At 51.3% G+C, this 19,921-nt stretch overlaps 1 protein-coding gene across 1 annotated transcript in view; it reads left to right on the top strand.

Moving 5' to 3' along the window:
* Positions 1 to 466: 466 nt before the first annotated feature.
* The window catches only part of WSCD1 (WSC domain containing 1), a gene marked incomplete at both ends in the record, with an annotated part of 31,419 nt that continues 11,964 nt past the window's right edge, over positions 467 to 19,921 (top strand). Inside the window, 4 exons of the mRNA XM_084238629.1 lie at positions 467 to 893; positions 7,072 to 7,186; positions 7,612 to 7,796; positions 11,580 to 11,701. Coding sequence (XP_084094755.1) covers positions 467 to 893; positions 7,072 to 7,186; positions 7,612 to 7,796; positions 11,580 to 11,701 — 849 coding nt within the window. The remainder of the gene's footprint in view (positions 894 to 7,071; positions 7,187 to 7,611; positions 7,797 to 11,579; positions 11,702 to 19,921) is intronic.

Raw genomic sequence — 19,921 nt, 5'->3', positions numbered from 1 at the left:
GAGGCCCATGCCAGGTTAAGTGACTCAATGGATGTCACGCAACTAGTGACAGAGCTGGGATTTGAACCCAGTTTTCTGTGGAGTGGTACTGAACACAGCTGCCCCTTTGATACAGAGTCCAGGAGAGTGGGGCTCTTGACCCTGGAGTGGCGGGTGTGGCAGCCCCTCCTCTTGCATCTAAGTGTTCTTTCTCTGCTCTGCAGATTTCTGATCCAGAAGATGAGAGTCAGTATATTTCAGGAATGGTGAACCGTGTGCTGCCGGGACAGAAGCTACAGCTGTGTGAGTGATCAGTGATGGTGCCAGCCGAGCATCTGCCGGGGCAGGAACAGTAACCCCAGGAGAGCTCGGGCCAGAGCGGGAGCCAGGATGCGGAGATGATGCCTCTGGAGGCTCTGGCCTCCTTCCCGCCTGGGTGCTAGGAGCCGTCCCCGGGCTCCAGCCAGGAGCCCTGCTGCCCAGGGGCATGGCCAAACCTTTCTTCCGACTCCAGAAGTTTCTCCGCAGAACACAGTTCCTACTCTTCTTCCTCACGGCCGCCTACTTGATGACAGGCAGCCTGCTGCTGCTGCAGCGGGCCCGAGTGGCCCTCCCGCAGGGCCCACGGGCACCCGGCCCCCTGCAGGCCTTACCTGTGGCCGCCATGGCGCTGGGGGTGGGCCTTCTGGACAGCAGAGCCCTGCACAACCCCCATGTTAGCCCAGAGCTCCTGCTTGGCGTGGACATGCTGCGGAGCCCCCTGACCCGGACCCGGTCTGGACCCCGCTGGCTCCGGAGCCGCAACTCGGAGCTGCGTCAGCTGCGGCGCCACTGGTTCCACCACTTCACCGGTGATCCCCAGGGACCGCCCGCCCTGGGCCCAGAGGCCCCCAGGACAGCCGCCAGCAGCCGAGGTAGGTGTTCAGCATGTTTGGCAGCTGCTCCCAGGAGCCCGACTCGCAGTCTTGGGATTGGTGTCCCCTTTCTCTAGTCTGCCCCATCACCTGAGAAGCGGGCTCTGCAGACCCAGGGCGTCCCAGCGTGTCCCTCCTCTGGCGCATCCCTCCCGCTCTGCAGGAGACTGGCAAGGGCTGGGATGTAAAGTCCTTTGGAATTTTGCTCACTACCAGCTGGAACCCGACGGGGCTCAAGCCGAGGTGTGTGAGCAGCTTTCCTGGAGCTTCGGCTTTGGGTTCACAAAGGGTTCTCACCTGGAATCTTAGCTCAGGACACAGCAAGCCACAAACTTACTGGGTGACCTAGGACTTGTCACTTTACCTCTCTTGGTCACTCTGAAAGGGAGATAGAAATACCAACCCGGGGTAGCAGTGAAGATTAAATGTGATGATGTAGAGCAAGGCTTCTAGAAGTGGGGTCCCAACCTGCAGCATCAGCACATGGGGCCAGTCATAGATGCAGAGCCTCAGGTTCTTTCAGACTGGAACCAGATCCTGAACTTTGGGGTAGGGGCCAGCAATCTGCTAGCAGCAGTCTCCCCAGGTGACCCTGAATCATGTGTGAGCTGAGAATCCCCAAACTAGAGGGCCCAGTGTATTATTTAGTGCCCAGTAACTGGTAGCTATTACTATTACACAAGAATAGCTAACTCATACAGTTTACTATGCACACTGTGAATATACTGTTTACAATACTATTATTATTGTAGCCTGGTTTTACAGGTGAAGAAATTGAGGCATGGAGAAATTAAATTCCCCAGGCCATTTCTTGTTTTTGCTTCTTTGGAAGCAAACCCTGAAATCAAGGCTGAAAAGAAGATACCAGGAACACTGGTAGGGAGTGGGAGCCTGAGAAGGAAAGAGAAGGCAGCCAATAAAGGGAGCTGGATTCAGAGTAAGGGTAGAACACACATCTTGAGGTTCATGTTGCAAAAAGCAAGGCCCTGGGGGCATGATGGGGTACTGACCAGAGCTGCCATAGCCACATTGCTGGGTCTGGGCTTTCTACTGGGTCTTACAGATCTGTGCAGGGCCCAGTACTGAGCCTGAGCAGACAAGCCCCCAGAGTGCCGTGCTGTTGTGAGGTGGTGGGTGAGCTCAGTCACTGTCTCAGCATCCCTGTTACCATCTTGTGTGGTCCTGTACCTTAACTCACAGTGAAACTGCTCTTTTGCTGTCAGAAGTGTGGTTGGCACACTCGGTGGCAGGATATGGACAGAGAAGAAGTAAGAGCTTCTGCAGGCTTGGGTCAAAGAGGGATAGGAGTGTCAGGCCTAGGAAGACGAGAAGGTTCCAGGCAGAGAAAGGAGCCCAAGCTGCCCCTGCCACAAAAGGCCTGGTAAAATGGGCTGGAAGACTGTCCACTTTTGTCTCCATGAAATCAAGGTCCACACCCTTGCTGTGGGGTTCCTCAGCAAGGCTTCCACGTCAGAAGTAGGAGGGAAATGAGGAGCTGATTCTGCTGCTCAGTTCACATGGGTATGATTTCTGTAAACTCTCCAACACACCCACAAAGTGGTTTTCTTTTAAAGATTTATTTTTATTTATTTATGCATACAAGAACCTGGGCGTAGGGCAGAGGTGCAGGCGGGGAGGATGAGAGGATTCACCAGAGACAGATTGGGGAGCCGAACAGGCGGATCTACTGAAATACACTGCTGAGGGGAGCAGCAGGTGAGACAGGAGAGATCTGCTGCACCATGTGGGTAGCTCCCTTGCCTGGGGATCGAACTCCTGCCGTAGGGGCTGATAGGGCCACTTGATAGCTTGATAGGGCTGAGACTTTAACCCCTGTGCCACCAGGGAGGCCCCACAAGGTGGTTTTCTGTGCAGATGATGTTGGTGCAACTCCAGTAGACTGAAGTATAAATGACTGACAAAAGTCAGCATGGATTTCTTGAGAGGAATCCACGGAAGGAGCATAAGTGTGGGAAACACACCCGGGTTCCCATCTTAATAGCTCTAGCTGTTGGCTCTTGTGATCTTGCACAAGTTAGTTGTGATTCCTTCCTTTATTTCTCTCTCTGTGTGTGGAATCGAGGATCTATGTGTCAGTCACGTGTGTATAAGGAACTCAGTCTGGGGGCAGGACCATTACACCCCTGATGTTCATTCCTTAGTAAGACAGGCTTGGCGCAATCTCTTGCTCCAGGCTTTGGGTCCTTAGACACCAGCACCTCGTTCTCTGGAACCCGACTTCAGGACAAGGCTCGGTGTAATACCCGTGAGTAATGTGCAGGAGACCCAGTGGCTCCCAGCATTTCACTTTAAGTCCTCTCTGGTGACTGCAAGAAATGGTGGAGAGCATACCGCTGAGAGCTGAAAACTCTAGTAAGATGTGAGTGGGAAACACGTCAACCATCGTGCTCCAGCATGGGTATCAGTTGTTTAAAACGTTGGTGAGGCAACTGCCCTGAGTCCTCTACACTCTGGCTGCCCTGCATCGTGGACCCGCCCAAACTCCTCATCACCCAGCAAGTGAAGAGTTAATGTCCTGCACAGCCAGAGCTTCAGGATCCAGTGTTGAATGGTGGCGTCCTGGGTGTCCCCATGCATTATTAACTGTTTTGAATCTCCCCAAGTATTTAAGGAAAATCTTCCAGTCTGGGACGAGCTCTGGTGTCACACGGCTGGAGCTCCTCAGAGGACAGAGGGAAGCGGGACACTGGCCTGAGAATCCATGAGTCCCCTCACCTCTGGGGCTCCCTGGGCCCTTTCCATCCAGGTGGGCCTCACTGGAGGAGAGTAGCTGGCAGGCCAACCCCTGGGACAGCTGCTAGGGCTGCAGACAAAGAGGGTGTCTCTTTGCGGGCCCGGGCAGCCCGCCATCCTCCTGAAAGGGGATCCTGCAACCGTGGAAACTGCAGGAGGCTCCATCAATCACCGAGCATTTCATTATACCTTGGACAACATCCATAATGGAATAAAATGTCAGTAAGTTTACTAGGGGAAAAATAGTAACTTCTCCATAGCCAGTTTGTTTTTTATTGATAGTAATTTCCAAAGACATTCCAATATCTCCAAAGCCATCGCTAATAGCCTCACGGCATGTCCATTTTGATGTGCAAATGAACAGATGCGGAGTCACAGACAATAATGCATGGCCTCCATTTCAGCTGAAAGTAATAAATCCGCCTCAGAAAGCATCCCAGTGTCTCCCTCAGAAGTCCTTTCTTTTCTGCACATTCTCGCCTCTGTCAGGGAGTTAGAAAAGCCATTCGTTATCTAGGGGATAAAGGGCTCACCTCCTTCTTGCAAGCGGAGGGGGCGCCATCTGCATCTCCGGCCCTGGCTACACCAACTGAGTGGGGGCCAGCCAGGCCTGTGCTTCCCTTTGGCTGGTCAGTTCCATCAAGCGGCCTGCTGGTAACTGGCCACTCCTTGTTTTCCAAAGACCCAGAGGCTGACTGTTGGAGACCTTTCCCTTCTCTCTTTTATTAATGTGTTAATTATCCAGCTAATATTTACTGATCCATCGTCACACGAGGTCCCAGGTTAGCTGTGGCATCAGAATAATAATAGCTGTTACTTACAGAGACATCTATCATGTGCCAAGCATTGTCCTGCATGGAGGCACATCTGTTGTTTCCCTTCATTCCATCTTCCAGCGGCCTTGTGATGTAAGTGCTGCCATCGCTATTTTAATGATGAAGAATTTGTGTCTCGGGCAAGTATGGTAATCTAAATATGTTTATTAGTAATAATGATGCATTAACCATAAAAGCTGTCACCACTGAACACTCAACTATTGACTTGCATAGGACACTTTATGCGTGTGAGCTCCTAGAATTCTCCCCAGGACAGCCCTCTGAATTTCACCTTGCAGATGGGGAAATTGAGGCTTGGGGAGGTGAGGCTGCATCCACAGGTCCCACGACCACGTGGTGGTGGAGCCTGGACTTGAATCTAAGTCAGCTGCTTCCCGAAGGCTGCTCCGTAGACATGACACCTGCCGGTCTCAGCCTCCGAGGGTCCTGAGCCAGGCAATTTTAGAGCCTTGCGGTTAATTTCCCATCAACACTGATAAATGTTTAACAATCCCTGAGCTTGTGTTTTAGATGTTTAATTGAAAACTGTAATAGAATTTCTTCTTTGTTGAGCAACACATCAGAAAATTCTCAAATATTAGTTTTCATTTACTAAGTAGGCAGACGGAGAACAATTTATTCTCGCGGACCTGGGGAAGCCTTGCAGCAGCGCTCCAGCCGGTGTCCGCAGCCCTAAGCCTTCCACTCAGAGAGAAGGAAGCTCACAGCCCGGTGGTCCGGGCAGGGGTCCTCAGTAGAGGGGGTGGCACGTGCCCACCGATGGACAACAGGGTCCAGTCAGGGGTGTGCTGATAGGTACCCCCAACATGAAGGTGACCTTGAGCAGTTCGTTGCCTGGAAGGGGGAGACCTTTAGGCAGACATTCAACAAGGTGGCCCGCTGCAGCCCTGGTGTTCTCCAGCCTGAGAGCCCCAGGTCCTTTGACCCTACCTGGCCTGGCTCCCGCCATCTTGGTCTCCTCCCCCTGCTTTCCCTTCTTAAATGAGGGCCTTGAGAATGCACCCTGGTGTGGTCTGTGGGGCTGTACCCCTCCCAGCATCTGGGCTCTCTGCTCCCCCTCAGGACCCTAAGAAGACAGCAGTATGGGTTTAACAGCTATCACCACCATTGCCAAGTAGGTATTGATGTCGACATTGTGTGTGACCCCAGTGAGTCCCTGGGGGTCACAGCTTTGTGAAGGGGTGGCCCTGCCTTCAGAGGGCCTCAAGTTGTGTTGCAGAGACAGGGCACATAGCACACAGGCATAAAGGCTTTTAACAAGTTAATGACAAGGATTTGGGTGATGGCAAGTTTTCTAGATACAAAATCAAAAGAACCTAGAGAAAGGAGAGGTTGTAGGGGCTTGGTGTGGTCAGGGATATAAACTGTCAAGGACACATAGGAAGCAGAAGATGGATGTGAGGGAGGGAGCAGGGACAGGTCCAAATGTGGGTGGAGAAATCAGCATGGGCAGGGTGAGGCTGGTGGGCATTTATCCATTTCACACATGTGAAAACCATGGAGCAGAATGTTGAAGTGATTTAGACAAGGGCAGACCTGGATGTTACTCCTCACCCCAAGGCATGTGGGGCCTCAGACTGTTGAGAGGCCTTGGTGTATTCCTTCTCGGAGCCAACCTAAAGTCCAGAGGCAGGATGCCGCGGATGTGGTTTTTGGAGACGTGTGCAGCACTTTGTCCTGATGCCCCACCCAGATGACAGCACAGTTATGGTGGGCGTGCATCATGGCTTGGGACCCTGTGATGCCATGTTTGCAAACTCACAATGCTATTCCCCCAAAATCTGGTGCACAAATATCTGGTGCACATGACATTTACTCCCCGTACATATTTGCTTTGTGCTTGCATTGTTCTTCAGACTCCTAGGTGCATCCCTGGGAGACACCGCCCTGCCTTGGAGTGGCAGGGCAAGGCTGTCACAGATGCCCACAGCCATGCTCATGGTTAGTCAGCACTGTTGCTGCTTCCTAGAGTCCTCGGGGTCCACTTCCAGGTATATGCCAGAGAGGTCCCAACAGGTGAGAGCTCAGCAGTCCCTTGTCCTGTTGCCTCCCACACAGGACATCTGTGACACTCCAACAGATGCTGCTTACACACCCCTTACTCCCTTCTAGGATGGCAGATTTTTCCTTGAAATAGGTCTGTCTGTGTCCAGGATCATCTTTACATTGGCTGCAGTCAGTCTTTCCTTAACTAATTTCTTGCCTTGGGTCTCAAGGAGGTGACAGTCAGGACATCTGTGGAGGCAGAGGCCTCTTCAAGCCTGGGAAGGGGTGTAATGGAAAGGAGAGGGGTGCAGGGGAGGCCATTCAGCCAACCAGACTTGGGGATTTGGGGGTGGTGGGAGAACATGTATTCGGGCAGTTGCCAGTCTACTGCCAGTGCATCTGCCTGCGGGCCTCTACCTAAGAAAAGGGCAGAAAGGGAGCAGGTGAAGCATCCAGAAATGGTGCAGGGAAGGTTTGGCTGTAGCCTCTGCCCCAGGGCCCTCTGATAGGGGCCTTGACCTTTTCTCAGAGTGGGCCCACGCTTAGAGTCCCTCCCTCTCTGTCTGTGCCTCTGAGTCTCCACTGTGCTTCCCGCCCTGCAGGCACCTACCTCGGATGCTTCAGTGACGATGGCCAGGAGAGGACTCTGAGGGCCACTGTTTTCTATGACCTGAGAAAGATGACCGTCTCCCACTGCCTGGATGCCTGTGCTGAGCGGTAAGTATGGGCCCCCGACTGCCAACTCCCCTGGAAATAAAGGCAAGAGGCAGTCCCAGGATGGATGGTGCTTGACGGCCAGTTGGCTGTAATCTTTACCCTGGATGGCACCTTCGGGTATAAAGCGCAGGACGACCTGAGACCGGTGGGGCTGGTTAAATTAGTTCATCGCTGAGGAAAAACTGTTTCCTAAGTGTAGCCAGATGACCCTTAAGTCTGACTTAGCCCTGACCCCGCCAAGCCAGCTATGTGTTGATGGCTGTGGCCCCCACCTCTGCCCACAACTGACCTCAGCTTCAATCCTGACCCTCATCCTAGCCCAGAACCACCTGCCCTGCCTTGATCCAGACCTCAGGACTAGTAGGACCCCAGCCCTAACTCTGGGCCAAGGTGGGGACTCACCCCAGACCCCGCTCTCCCCGCAGGTCCTACCTCTATGCTGGCTTGGAGGCTGGTGCTGAGTGCTACTGCGGGAACCGACTCCCGGTGATGAGCGTCGGGCCACAGGAGTGTAACCAGGAGTGCAAAGGGGAGAAGGGCTCCTTGTGTGGGGGAGTGACCCGGCTCTCTGTGTACCGCGTGGAGGAGCTGCAGCCAGGCTCCAGGCAGCGTGAGTGTGCCAGCCTCTCCAGGAGCTGTCTGTTCCCTGCTCCCCAACTGCCCTCTCCCCACGGCTTCTCGCCCAAACTGCATGGAAGAGAACCTGTGTCTTCTTTTCCTTGTCTCCTTCACTGGACAAGCTTGTGGCAGGGTTAGGGCCTGCCAGAGGTGCTTGAGTTCATGGCTGAGGCATCTCTTCCTAGTCTCCTGCAGGAGAAAAAAAACTGATCAGGAGGCCTGAGGCCTAGGCCTAGGTATGTCTGCGATGTGCTGCGTGACCTCAGGCACCTTGCTTCCCCTCTCTGGACTCCAGTCTATTTGGTAAAGTGCAGAGACAGACCTACATTTCCTGTAATGGGGCATACCAAATAATCAGAACATTTCCTGGCTATGAAACACCTAGAAATGCTTGGTAAAATGGAATAAGCGATGTTTTAAACGTATAGCTGAACTAGCAAGACAATAAGGAAGACCCGGCTCTCAGAACCACAGTGACAGCGTGGACAGATGCTGCACAGCTTCAGGTCTCCATGAAGGGAAGTTGCTGGTCCTGGTGACCACAGGCCTTAGGTTTCACTGTCCAAGTAGGACAGAAAAGGAGGCTTTGGGTCTTTCGGGGAATTGCATTGAAACCTCTACCTAAAGTGGCATTCAATTTCACTGCAGTATAAATCAATGACATTTTAGATTAAAAAAGAAAATACCACCTACCAGGTCAGGGAGATGAAAAGAAAGCTTGTCTGCTTTGACCTGAGTTTCAAGTGAAAAAAAAAAATCTTCCTAAGGATTTGTGACCTAAGAATTTATAATGGCAGGTTTGCATTTATATGAGTTCTGAGGTTCAAATTTACATGGCTGCCTGGTCCTGAAAGCCCCAACATATAAGCTGGCTCTGGGCCATCTGGAGGTAATGGCAGAGGCAGATCAAGATCTCATGAGAGCTGTGCCATCAACCCAAGTGTAAAAAGTTCCCATAAACAGGTTCTCCCTGAAGATGAGCTTGCAATTCAAAATTATAGAACTCAGGAGGAAATAAGCAACCATGGGGGAGAGTAAGCTGCTGCCTCAGAGAGCGAGATTGAGCCCCCAAGAATTTCAACCAAAAATACTATCAAATAGAGATGAGCACCAGGGGGGGCCAACTACTTTCATTTGAAACTCAGGCTTATCCTCACTGCAAGATGATGAATCCTACATCTGCTAATCTGATTATTAAAAAGTCTTTTATAAAGTAATACAGTTGTGCACATTTGCACATGTTGGAGGCCACGCTTGCATGACTGGGGTGGGGGGGGGCCGGCAGGCTGAGAAGTCAGAGCCTGGGAGGCCTGCCCCTACCACTGCAAAGGTAGGACAGTGCACTATGAGGGTACAGCCTGGGCACCCAGGCTCCTGACTCAGGCACAGCCCCTTCAAGCCAAGGTCCTACCTCAGGGCTCCAGGAGAGCTGATGCATTCATTTAAGACTAGAGCAGAACTCAGAGAAGAGGTGTCAGATCAGAGGCTAAGGCCACAGAAGGGTTTCTGGGAGAGCTCTTTGAGTAATGGGCACATTTCGCCAAGCAGTATGGAAGCCAATGAGAAACTACAGGTGAATGCAAAGGCCAACCCTGACCACTGTGTGTGGCTCCAAATGACAAACCCAGCTAACTAGGGCTGCTCATACGCTTCTTGTTTTCAGAGAGGATGGGAACCAGGGGATTTGGGTGGGGGAAGAGGGAGGGGGTTAGAGACCCTGCCAACATGCTCTTTAGCTTGTGGATTCAATAATGAGACCATTAACTTAACAGATATTCATTGGTACCTCCTCTGTGCTGTGGTACACAGATAGTCCTGCCCTGTCACCTGGTCATCCAAGTGGCCTTACAGACTGCTCCGTGCTAACTTCTTGGATCTTGGATTTCCTGAGTTCAAACAGCGTAATCCCCACTCCCCTTGCTTGCCTCCTACCTGGATGAAGTCTATAAATGGCTCTTCCCTGCCAGCCCTCCTGCCTGCTCAGCCATTGGCTCTAGGAGACTGTTGTTTTGCTTCAGTTTGCCCATTGGTCAAGGGACAGATGGCTCAGCCACTCAAGCCAGGCTCAGATCTCAAGCCAACTGGGTCTGATGGCATGGATGGCATGGTTAATGTCGAAAAGGCAGTGATAACCCCCTCCCCCCACCAGGCAGACTGTGAAGGCCCATGCTTGACCTTTTCCTGCCACTTCTTTTTCCAGGGGATAAGTTAACAGCATCTCTGTCAAGAGGTGACCAGGTAACCACACATCTTAAATCCCAGTGTCTCCCCAGCAGGGAGCACACAGAGGAACAAGCCCAGTGCACATGCCCCTGCATTGGGATCAGTGGTCAGTCCTGAACAGTTCATCTGTGGCTTCACTTTGGAGGTGTCCTGCCCTGAGTAGTCCTTGGGCTCTCACCTAGTGACTGAGGGATAAGCATGGGGAATAGCTGGCACTAGAAATCGGTCACATTGACACAGCCCCCTCCGGCTGATGCTGCCACCTCTAGCAGCTCCCTGTTGCTAACCTATTGCAGTCTATATCTTCAACTATCCTGTACAGTTTGTTTATTCACTCTGCACTTACTGGGTGCCTGCTGTGTGTCAGGATCAAGGCTGTGTGCAGATAGCATGGAGGTGACCCAGATGCAGCCTCCCCCAAGGAACCCTGGTTTGTACCTCCCTTCAGGTCCCTTGCCAGGATGCTAGTCACCCAGCTCTTCCTGTGTCCTGCCTGTCCTCCCTTGCCACGTCCCCGGGAGCCTGTGTCCCCAGGGTCAGTCCACCCCAGTGCAGCTGGCTGAGGACCATGACCCCATCCAGCATATCAAGAGGCAGGGCAAAACTGTAGTTGTTTGGAAATGCAGCCCCATCAGGGGCTGGCATGTGGGTGCACAATGCTCCTCAAAGCAACACTAGGAGCAGGTGCCATGTGGGGGAGGAAGCAGTTGAATCTACCACAAGCCCAGGCTACAGAGGGAGTCACAGGCTGCATAGGGCTTGGCTCAGGCCACCAGGACACGGTCTGTCTGCCAAGAGGGTTCCTGCTGCTGGGCAAGGCTGTGGCAGGCAGGGAGAGCTGGGGACACGCTGAACCCCGGAGTTAAAGGGAGCACGGAATGTGAGTTGGGATGCGATCTAAGAAACTCTGATGCATTTGGAAGAAATACTAGCAGTTGGTGCTAGAACATTCCAGAAGGCTTGTTCAGCACCAAGGAATCCAATTAGGGAACTGGACTTTTCCACCAGAAGGTCTGGAGAAAACTTGGCAGGAGGGTTCCTTCGTAACATGGGCTTGAGTATTCCTAGAATTTGGGTGGGAGTCTAAGATCAGAGAGAAAGCAAAGCAGCAGTGTAACTCCATGGCACAGTGAAGGAACACGGTAGGATTTCAGACTTGCAAATCTACTTTTAATGCATGAGCTGAGAGGATATAGAATTTTCCAGAATGGAGTCACCTAGTGCAGAATCTGGCACATCATGGACACCCCTTCCAGGTTTGTTGAAGGAAAGCTGTATGGCTAGGTGACTGGACAGTTTCCCCAAAGTGAGCTTCAGCCAAGCAGAAACTCTGACAGTCCCCTCAGGGACCAAGGCTCTGGTGCCTGCTTACCCTCAGGAACCTGACTCCATCGCACCTCATCCAGGCAGTTTGCCTTCTCTAATTTGAAATCAGCCCTTCTGGAGTATATTTACACCTGTTTTAGCACCTGAAGCCATTATTTTCCTTTGTGACCAGCACCAACAGCCCTAGGCACCATTTCTCACCAGAAACCCATTTCCTTCCCTGCAGGGAGGACCGTCACATACCGCGGGTGCTTCAGGCTGCCAGAGAACACCACGCACACCTTCCCCGATGCCCTGATACAGGCCAACGTGACAGTGGAGGTGTGCTCCAGGTTTTGTTCCCAGAAGGTAAGGCCACTACAGTGTCACAACCCTCTCTTAACAGCCCACAAGTGCAGCGGTCTCCCAGAGGGGTGGGGGCCATGCTAGGCTGCAGATGTCCATTCTGGGAGCCAGGTGGGGGCTGAGAGAGGCCTGGAGGGCCCCAGGCCATGCTGCAGACTGCACCGTGGGTGCCGACAGGGAGCCAGTTGCTAAGGCCAGTCATCCGAGGCCAGGTAGGGAATTGTCAGCAGAGGTTGTAAAGCTGAGAAGATGATGCTGTTCCCGATGTGAGCTCTTGAAACAAGTGTCAGATGTTCACCTGACTTGGTTTGGAAGCATGAAGATGCTGACTCAGGATCTGGGGAGAGCTGGTGGATTTTCTGTGATTTGCTGTGACTCTTGGGCCATGCATCTGACTTCTCCTTTGGATCAGCCTGGGCCGAGGGTGGAGTGTAACTGTGTTGGGCGCCAAGGGCCACTGTCCATGTGTCCTGTTTCATTCTGGAAAAAGTTGGTCAGGTCCCCAAAGGCAGACTCGGGAGTGTTAAGTGATGCTGGCAAGACCCAGCTATCTGTGCAGAGTATTGAGATCCTGGGCCGGAGTCCGGTGGTCTCCAGGCTGGGCTGCACACTCTGGCTGTCGAGCTGGCCCTAGGTGCTGGGGCTTGGGGCTGCTCCACATGTGCTGGGGGCCAGTAGCTTTGGTGGGACTGTGGTACTTGGCAGTTTAGTGCATGAGGCTGGAAGAGAGAGTGATGATGGTGACGATGACAGCGACACTCGTTCTCAACAGCAGCTAACATTTATCGGTCTTTTTCTTTTATGTTGGGTATTGTTTCAAGCATTTTACACATGTTAACTCACTTAATCCCCAGAATAACCCAACAGGATAAGTGTGATCACCTGCACTGTGCAGGTGAGGAATCTGAAGCAGGGTTTGAGCATCCTGCTTGAGGTGACACAGCCAGTGTGTGGGGAGCCAGGATTTGAATTCACTCCAGCTCCATAGCCTGCTGGTGGTTTGAAGGGCACAATAGGTTGGCTTCAGTGAAAGCAGATGTGCTGGGCCGCACGCCTACCCTAGCGTTGCCCTCCCACTGCCTCCCTGGAAAGGCAGGTGGAGAACAAAGCCTTTCCTGAGTGCTTTCCTCTTGTGCAAGCACAACCTTTGAAGCAACTCTCTTGCATCACCAGCATTTCTGAAGCCACTACCAACCACGTGTTGGGTGTCAGGGCTCACAAGACACAGTGTAGCCTGTCAGGAAGACAGTTTGTGATTCACAGGCATCTGGCCTGAGGACCCCTCTCTTTCCCCATTGTGGGAACAGCAGGACACCACTCAGCTGTCTGCCCTGCTTGCTCAGGCATGGAAACAAGTGACTCGGGGCTTCTTCCATGCAGTTCAGAGCAGTCCCCTGCAGAGGCCCCCAGCACAGGCTGCAGGCAGGCTGCCACCCCCCAGTGCTGGGCACTCTGCAAAGGGTCTTTGCTCTAGCAATCTGCTTTGATCCTCCCAGTGCTTCATAGGGGGCCATGTTCTGATGCTGAAGCTTCCCAGAAGTGAGAGCACTGACAGAGTGACTGGCTTTAACAACTAACTCCTGACACCACACCGTGTGCTTTTTATCCTGCTGGTTGCTGTGGCATGGGGGGGGGGGGTGAGTGGGGCAGGGAGGAGGCAGGCCAGGTGGGCAGTGTGTCCTCAGCTTAATTCTTTTTAAAGAGATAATATGCACACATGGAACATAATAAAAAGACTCCAAATGGAGAGGGGCAAGTCTTTCTTTCCTCCCTGTATCTCCTACCCGGTATCCTTCTTTGGGGGCAATGGATAGCTCCAACTTCCCTGTCCACTGTCAGATTCTGTGAATGTTCGGTGAATTCTGTGAATATTCAAGCAGTTGCTTCTTTGCAGACGCCACAGAGAGTGATGAGTGCACAGACTGCCCTGCCTGGACAGATTGTTCCATATCGGCATAGGAACTGCATTCCGTTGTCCTATAATTTATTTAACCAGTTCCTGCTGTTAAGCATTTAGGTTGTTTCCAGTCTTCTGCTTTTACAAACAACACCATTTGGATGATCATCCTTCCAGGGGGTCACTTTGTGTTGGCGGATTTGCAAGATGAAATTCCTAGGTCAGAAGCTGTGTGTCTTTCACATTTGGGTAAATGTTGCCAACTTGCCCTTGGCAAGGTGACCTGAAAGTTACACACCCGCAGGAGATGTGAAGCGTGGGATGAAAACAAGGCACCCTGTGACTCCTCTTTTGGGGAGGGTGGCTCAACATCCTACCCAGCATCCTTGGTAGATGCCCTGGTATTCTGGAGGGAGCTCCTCTGGGGCAGCTGGTCAGGGCCCAGAGAATTAAGCCTTGTGGTTATAGGCTGATAATTTAAACATGTGAAAGTCTTCAGTGTCTGTCTTCAACCTTCTTCATATAAAGGGGCCCAAATACGGGTCACTACACTTTCACACTGGAACATGTGCCAAAAACTACCTGGTATCTCATGCCATTTTGCACCTAACACCCATATGCCTCCTCTTGCCACATGTTTCAGGAGACGCTGCCTGCTTAGCTCTGGCTTGTGCTGTTGTGAGTTGCCCAGGTCAGGATGACATTGAAAAGGCACCCAGGGCCACCAGAAACAGCCCTGCCCTCAACACTCTCAAGCATCTGTGTGCAAAGATTGTCTCTCATCCGGCCTCCCTTGTATTGTCGGATGGGGCTGGGTGGGTGGGTGTTTCCTCCAATCCATTGTTTAGATTCCCAGAATTTTGCAGCTGTGAGGAGCAGAGTCATCATTTCCAGCTTTAAAGTTGAAAGCGGGTCTTAGCAAGACATATGTCGTGGGATGTGGCCAGACACCTACACCAACATTGAGGGGGGCGGTGGCCAGCAGGGGCCAGCTGTGGGGGACACCCAGCCCCCACTCATGAGGTCCAGTTCACAACTGAGCCCTGGGGCCCAGGTGACTCTGACTCATGACAGAGCAGTCAGCTTGATGGGGATGAAGGAGGCTTGGAGGGAGGTTTAGAAGGAGAAGCATTATAGCCATTTGGGCACATCGGTGCTGGAGGGCATGGGGCACTGTCGGCTGGCAGGTGTGGGGTGAGGAGCATATTCATTACAGAAAGCGGTAACTGCTGAGCAGGCACCGGGTGGTAGGAAAGCAGCTCAGCTTGCCCAGGGGAGGGCTGCATGGCATGATATGACACTTAGGAAGGGGTCACATTGCACATGGCCCTGAATGCTCTCGGGCCTTAGCTACAAGCTTGCCTGGTTCTTGATGGCGGCAGATGAGAAAACAGGTCATGAAGCCCATACTCGGGAAGCAGGAACAACTCTTTATTACAGTCACAGGGAGCAACAGCAGTAGCGTCCAGCAATGGCAGCGCCCCGGGTCCCGGCTGCAGCAGCGATCCTGTGCGCTACAAATGGCACCCTCCAGAGGATCCCTATTAGCTTTTATATGATTTATAATCAAAGCTGTCACAGGGCCAAGGTTAAACCTAGTTTATCATACATGCAAACTATACATAAAGGTTACATATTATTTTTTTTAAAATAATATGTACAGGCCAGAGGTATGGGGGGGTAAGAGGATTCACCAGAAATAGAGTGGGGAACAGAACAGGCAGACTGACTGAAGTACACTGCTGAGGGGAGCAGCGGGTGAGACAGGAGAGGTCTGCTGTGTCATGTGGGTAGCTCCCTGACTGGGGATCGAACTCGTGCTTCAGTGGCTGTGGACAGCTTCATAGGTTTGTGTCTTATGTACGCCACCAGGTACTGCTCTCCGCACATGGGGACTACATCTCTAGGCCACATGTTATCTATTAGGTCACCTGTGCTGGAAGGTCACGGTGAAAAACAGTCAGAGATATTGTGAGAAAACTGATAAAACTGTTTTCCCATCAGCTCTACAAATGCCTACCTCTAAGTCCAGATCTTTCTCAGTGGGTACGAAGGAGCCATTGATGGTGTGGCAGGGAGGTGATCTGGCACTTCAAAGCTGTGGTAGGATGCTCTGCATGGGGGTGGGGTGTTCTCTGTGGATCCCTCTCGGGGTCAGTTGCCCTCAGAGATGCCTTGGCAAAGCTGTAACAGAAGTTGACCTGTGACTTGACTGTGGAGTTAGGGAATCCAGGTAGGGCAAAGATGATGCCCCAGATGTCATGCATCCAAGTGGAACCCCCGTTTCACCCAACAGTGCACCTCTGTGCCCCAGGCTATCTGTGCCCTCTCCCTCTCTTGCCCTGGGGATATCGGTGTGGCTTGGACTCATCAGCTGTCAGCTCTGCAGTTCCTGCTGGGGACCTCCTTGGAATTCTGACTTCCCTGGAGAGAAAGATTTCTCCACCTGGCAACGACTGCATTTCGGGTGGGATGATTCTTTGCTTTAGGACCTGTCTGTGCACTGTGGGATATTTAGCAGCATCCTTAGCCTGTCCCTAATACCCAGATGTGTGAAGACCTAGATGGTTGCAGAACAGGCCAGCTGCCCCCTCCAGGATAGAAGCAGGCCCACTGAGAACCCGTGCCCTAAGGGCTCGCTTCAGTGTGTTGACTTGGCAATGCCCAGGCCTGGCTCACACGCCCCACAGGTCTGGATGCTGGTGAACTTTTCCTGCTCTTTGGTGAGAATGAAGTGAATTCTGCCTCTAGAGCTGATGTCCACCTCAGACACCAGATCAAATGGAACTTCAGCTGACCCAGGCCATGGAGTTCAGGGACCTGTGCAGGGTGGTTTCTGTCTCTGCCTCCTGAGCGTTGAGCGTGGGTAAGAGATGAATCGGGGGATGGTTGTACTTTCCTCTCTGAGATGCCACACGTGTCCACTCTGGAAAGGCCGTGGCACTGAGGCTGCAGGGCTGCAGTTTGGCTGAAACACAAGCCCGAGTGTCCTGTGACATGGGCAGGTTACTTATGCCAGGGACTTGCAGTGGCCTATGATACAGTCATTGATGTTTTCTAAGATCTTTATGACGAGACAGCATCACAACAGTGTGTTAAATGGGGCAGAGCTAAACCTAGGGTGGGGGGGTGGGTGCGGCCTAATTAGGGCTGCCTGGGTGGTGAGGCAGGAGCTGCAGACTTGAGAGGTGAGGCTTGGAAGCAGGGAAGGAGGGGGAACCTAACTTGTGGTGCCCCAGTTTTGAGCACACTCTGACATTTATTTGTGGCCCCAGATAAAAATCTCTCTACTGTTTTTGCTAGTTAGTGACAATAGATTTGGGGAAATTCAGAAATATAGTTTGACAGAAAAAGAACATTTGGGGCAATATCAGCATCTTAATGAACTGACTGTCTGCCAGCAAGTGGGACTTGACCAATGTAATGTGTTTTTAAACACAGTAAAATGATCTGTCTAATTTTCTGCAATGGTATTGGAGATGGAAGAAAAACTGCTCATTCTCAGCTCTCAAGATGCTATCACCTCCTTCATTTGGAGGGAAGGTGAGAATGAACAGAGGGGGAGCTGAGGTATTTGCGTTGCTCCCAGTTTGGTGTGGGGTAATTAACTCTGAAGCCTGACATCCATGCACAGTGATAGACCCTAAGTGGGAGTGTGCTTCCTGGCCGAGAGGCTCCTGGCGAAATCTCTCTCGCACCATATGCAAATGGGTTACTAACTGACGCTTCTCCAGTTCCTCTGTCTTGTAATCCTTGGAGCTGCTAGCAGTCCTACTGAGAGCATGAAGAGGTATTCCCGTTTCTTCTTGCCCTTTACCCTCCTGCAAGGCTTTTTCTTTGGCCATTGAACCGTGATGCTAACCGAGCCCCTTGTGCAACGGGAAGGCGTTTGTTTGTGTGGGGGCCATTGGCTTTCTCTGCTAGGTGTCTCCCCTGGCTAAATCCACTTGGATTCCAGCAGCTGCAGTTCATCCTGGTGAACTCTTTGCCATCACAGTGCATGCAAGTTCACATCTTTGCCACAGATCACACTGACAAGAGTCTGGTTTTGTGACTTACTATCTAGATAGTGAGAATTTTTCCCTTTGCCAGAATGCTGTACAGTTATTCTAGTGGGTGACTGATACAGCAACTTTGAGTCTCTTATAAAAATTCTGTGTCAAGCCTGCCAAGAGCATACTGTGTGTGTGTCTTTAAGGAACATATGTTTTTTGAAGGGAGGGGGTTACAAAGACAATGTATATCTATTTTAGAAAATTTAGAAATACAAAAATAAAATTAAAATTCACCTGTAACTTAAGCACTTCAGTGAAAACAACTGACATTTTGTATCCCTTTGGTCTATTATATGCAATATAATAATATAATATAATATAATATAATATAATATAATATAATATAATATAATATAATATAAATCTGCACACAATACATGAATTTTTTTAAAATATTAAAAGATTAAAGCTTTCTTTCCATTTATGCCCCGTTCTCATTTAAAATGACTTGAACTTATCTTTTGCCAAGCTATCCATCCTCTATGGCTAGACATTTAGGCTGGTTTTTTTCTTTGCTATTTTAAACAATACTGCCACGAATATTCTTGCAGGTAAACCCTTGAAAGTGCTCATAATTATTTCCTTGGGCTATGTTGTCATATGGGGACTAGCCAGCACAAAGAATATGTGCATTTAATAGGTGCATGTTTGAGACTTTTGGTACATTTCTGGAAGAGAGTCTCCTAGTCCCATCATTCTGGAGATGGTTGAGAGACGATTTTAGGGTCCAAGTGATGTGGACAGATGTCCCTGCTGTGTTGCTTTCTCGTGTGGGATCAGGGGAGGCATCATGGCTCACCGGACTGTGAGGGGGATTCAATGACTCTGGACATGAAAGGGTTTTATGATTTGCGTGACTCCCTGAGTATCCAACATTCCAGATGATGGTTATGATGGTCATTATTATGCCGCTCCCCCTGGTTCCTTTGCTGTGAGTGGGGGGTGGGATGTTTGGGAATCTGTCTAAGATAAAGCTTGGCCCACTCCTATGTGGGCAGAAACCAAGGCACCTTGGGGTCCCAGGGCTTGGTGGTTCTGAGCCATGTGGCATTTCTCAGACTCTTCTTTCCCTTGGATGTTTGGCTTTGATGGAGGAGGTATTGATAGAGTGGGGTAAGAGGGTCTGCTATCTGGGGCCTCTGGACTGCAGAGAGCCATTACCTTGGGGGGCATTTATAAGGACCCTGGAGACAGGCTGACATTTGCCTCAAACAATCTAGAGGCAGCACCTTTGAGGCTGGGCACGTGGAAGGGGGCTGGTGAGTCAGTGTGTCTGTGGAGTAAAGCAGGCACCGAGGGAAGGCCCAAAGGGCCCCCGTTATGTGTATGCACTTAGCCTCTCTGGCTCAAACCAAGCAAGATGCCTCATGCGTGCTCTTCAAAAGGCACCTCACCAGTATTTCATTCCACCCACAAATCCTCTTACTAAAGGGGAAATCAAGACTCAATCCACATAAATGTAAACACACACCTGCCTAGCTCCAGAGCCCTTAATAATTTAGCCGGACCCCTTTTATTAGATGATAAAACCAAGATTCAAAGATGCCCCGAAGCTTGTTGGCAATCACACAAATAGGATTCAAAGCTAGGGATTCCTGGTTCCAGCTCCCTGGAGCTGCCTCTCCAAGCCACACAGCCCCCGTTCTGCGCTCAGACTCCAGGGGCATGAGAGCACAGGCACACGCTCTCAGCTACAGTCTCAGCAAATGGGTTTTCATTCCATCTGACATCTGCCCCCAAACAAAGTCATTTCCTGCATCCCCCACCCCCACAGCCACCTCAGAGAGTACCTTCCTTCCTTTTTGTGTCTTGAATGTACAGATCTGTCTCCAGAGTGAAGGGAACTGCCCTGGAGGCAAGAGACTGGTCACAGCTAACCTCCATGCAGGTTGTCGGATTTCATGGAAAATCCATTGCATTCGTGAGTTAGGTTCCAAAGAGTAGAGTGTGGCATGTGGCTCATCCCGCAGCGGAAGTCCAGAAAGCCGACTTCTGTTCCCACTCCCCATGATGGCCTGGGACCGTGGGGTGCTTACATCCTGCCTCCAAGCCTCAGTTTCCCTTCCCAACAATGAAGTTCTCATCTATGAAGTCTCTGTAATTCTGGGTAATCCTGGAGATCCCGAGAAAGTTGCTTGAGGTGGAACAAAGATAGAGGTGATGTACCCAAGATAGGCTGGTTTTTCAGACAGGTCTTTCCTAAGGTCTCACTCCTTGTCCATTAGAATGTCCACTCCCTGCCCACTTGTCACCACTAAGCTTTTGCTTGTG

This window comes from Talpa europaea, assembly GCF_964194135.1.
Source record: "Talpa europaea genome assembly, chromosome: 7".
In the NCBI taxonomy this organism is placed as follows: Eukaryota; Metazoa; Chordata; class Mammalia; order Eulipotyphla; family Talpidae; genus Talpa; species Talpa europaea.
Note: the sequence above shows the minus strand (reverse complement) of the source record. Positions and strands in the feature narration are given on the sequence as shown.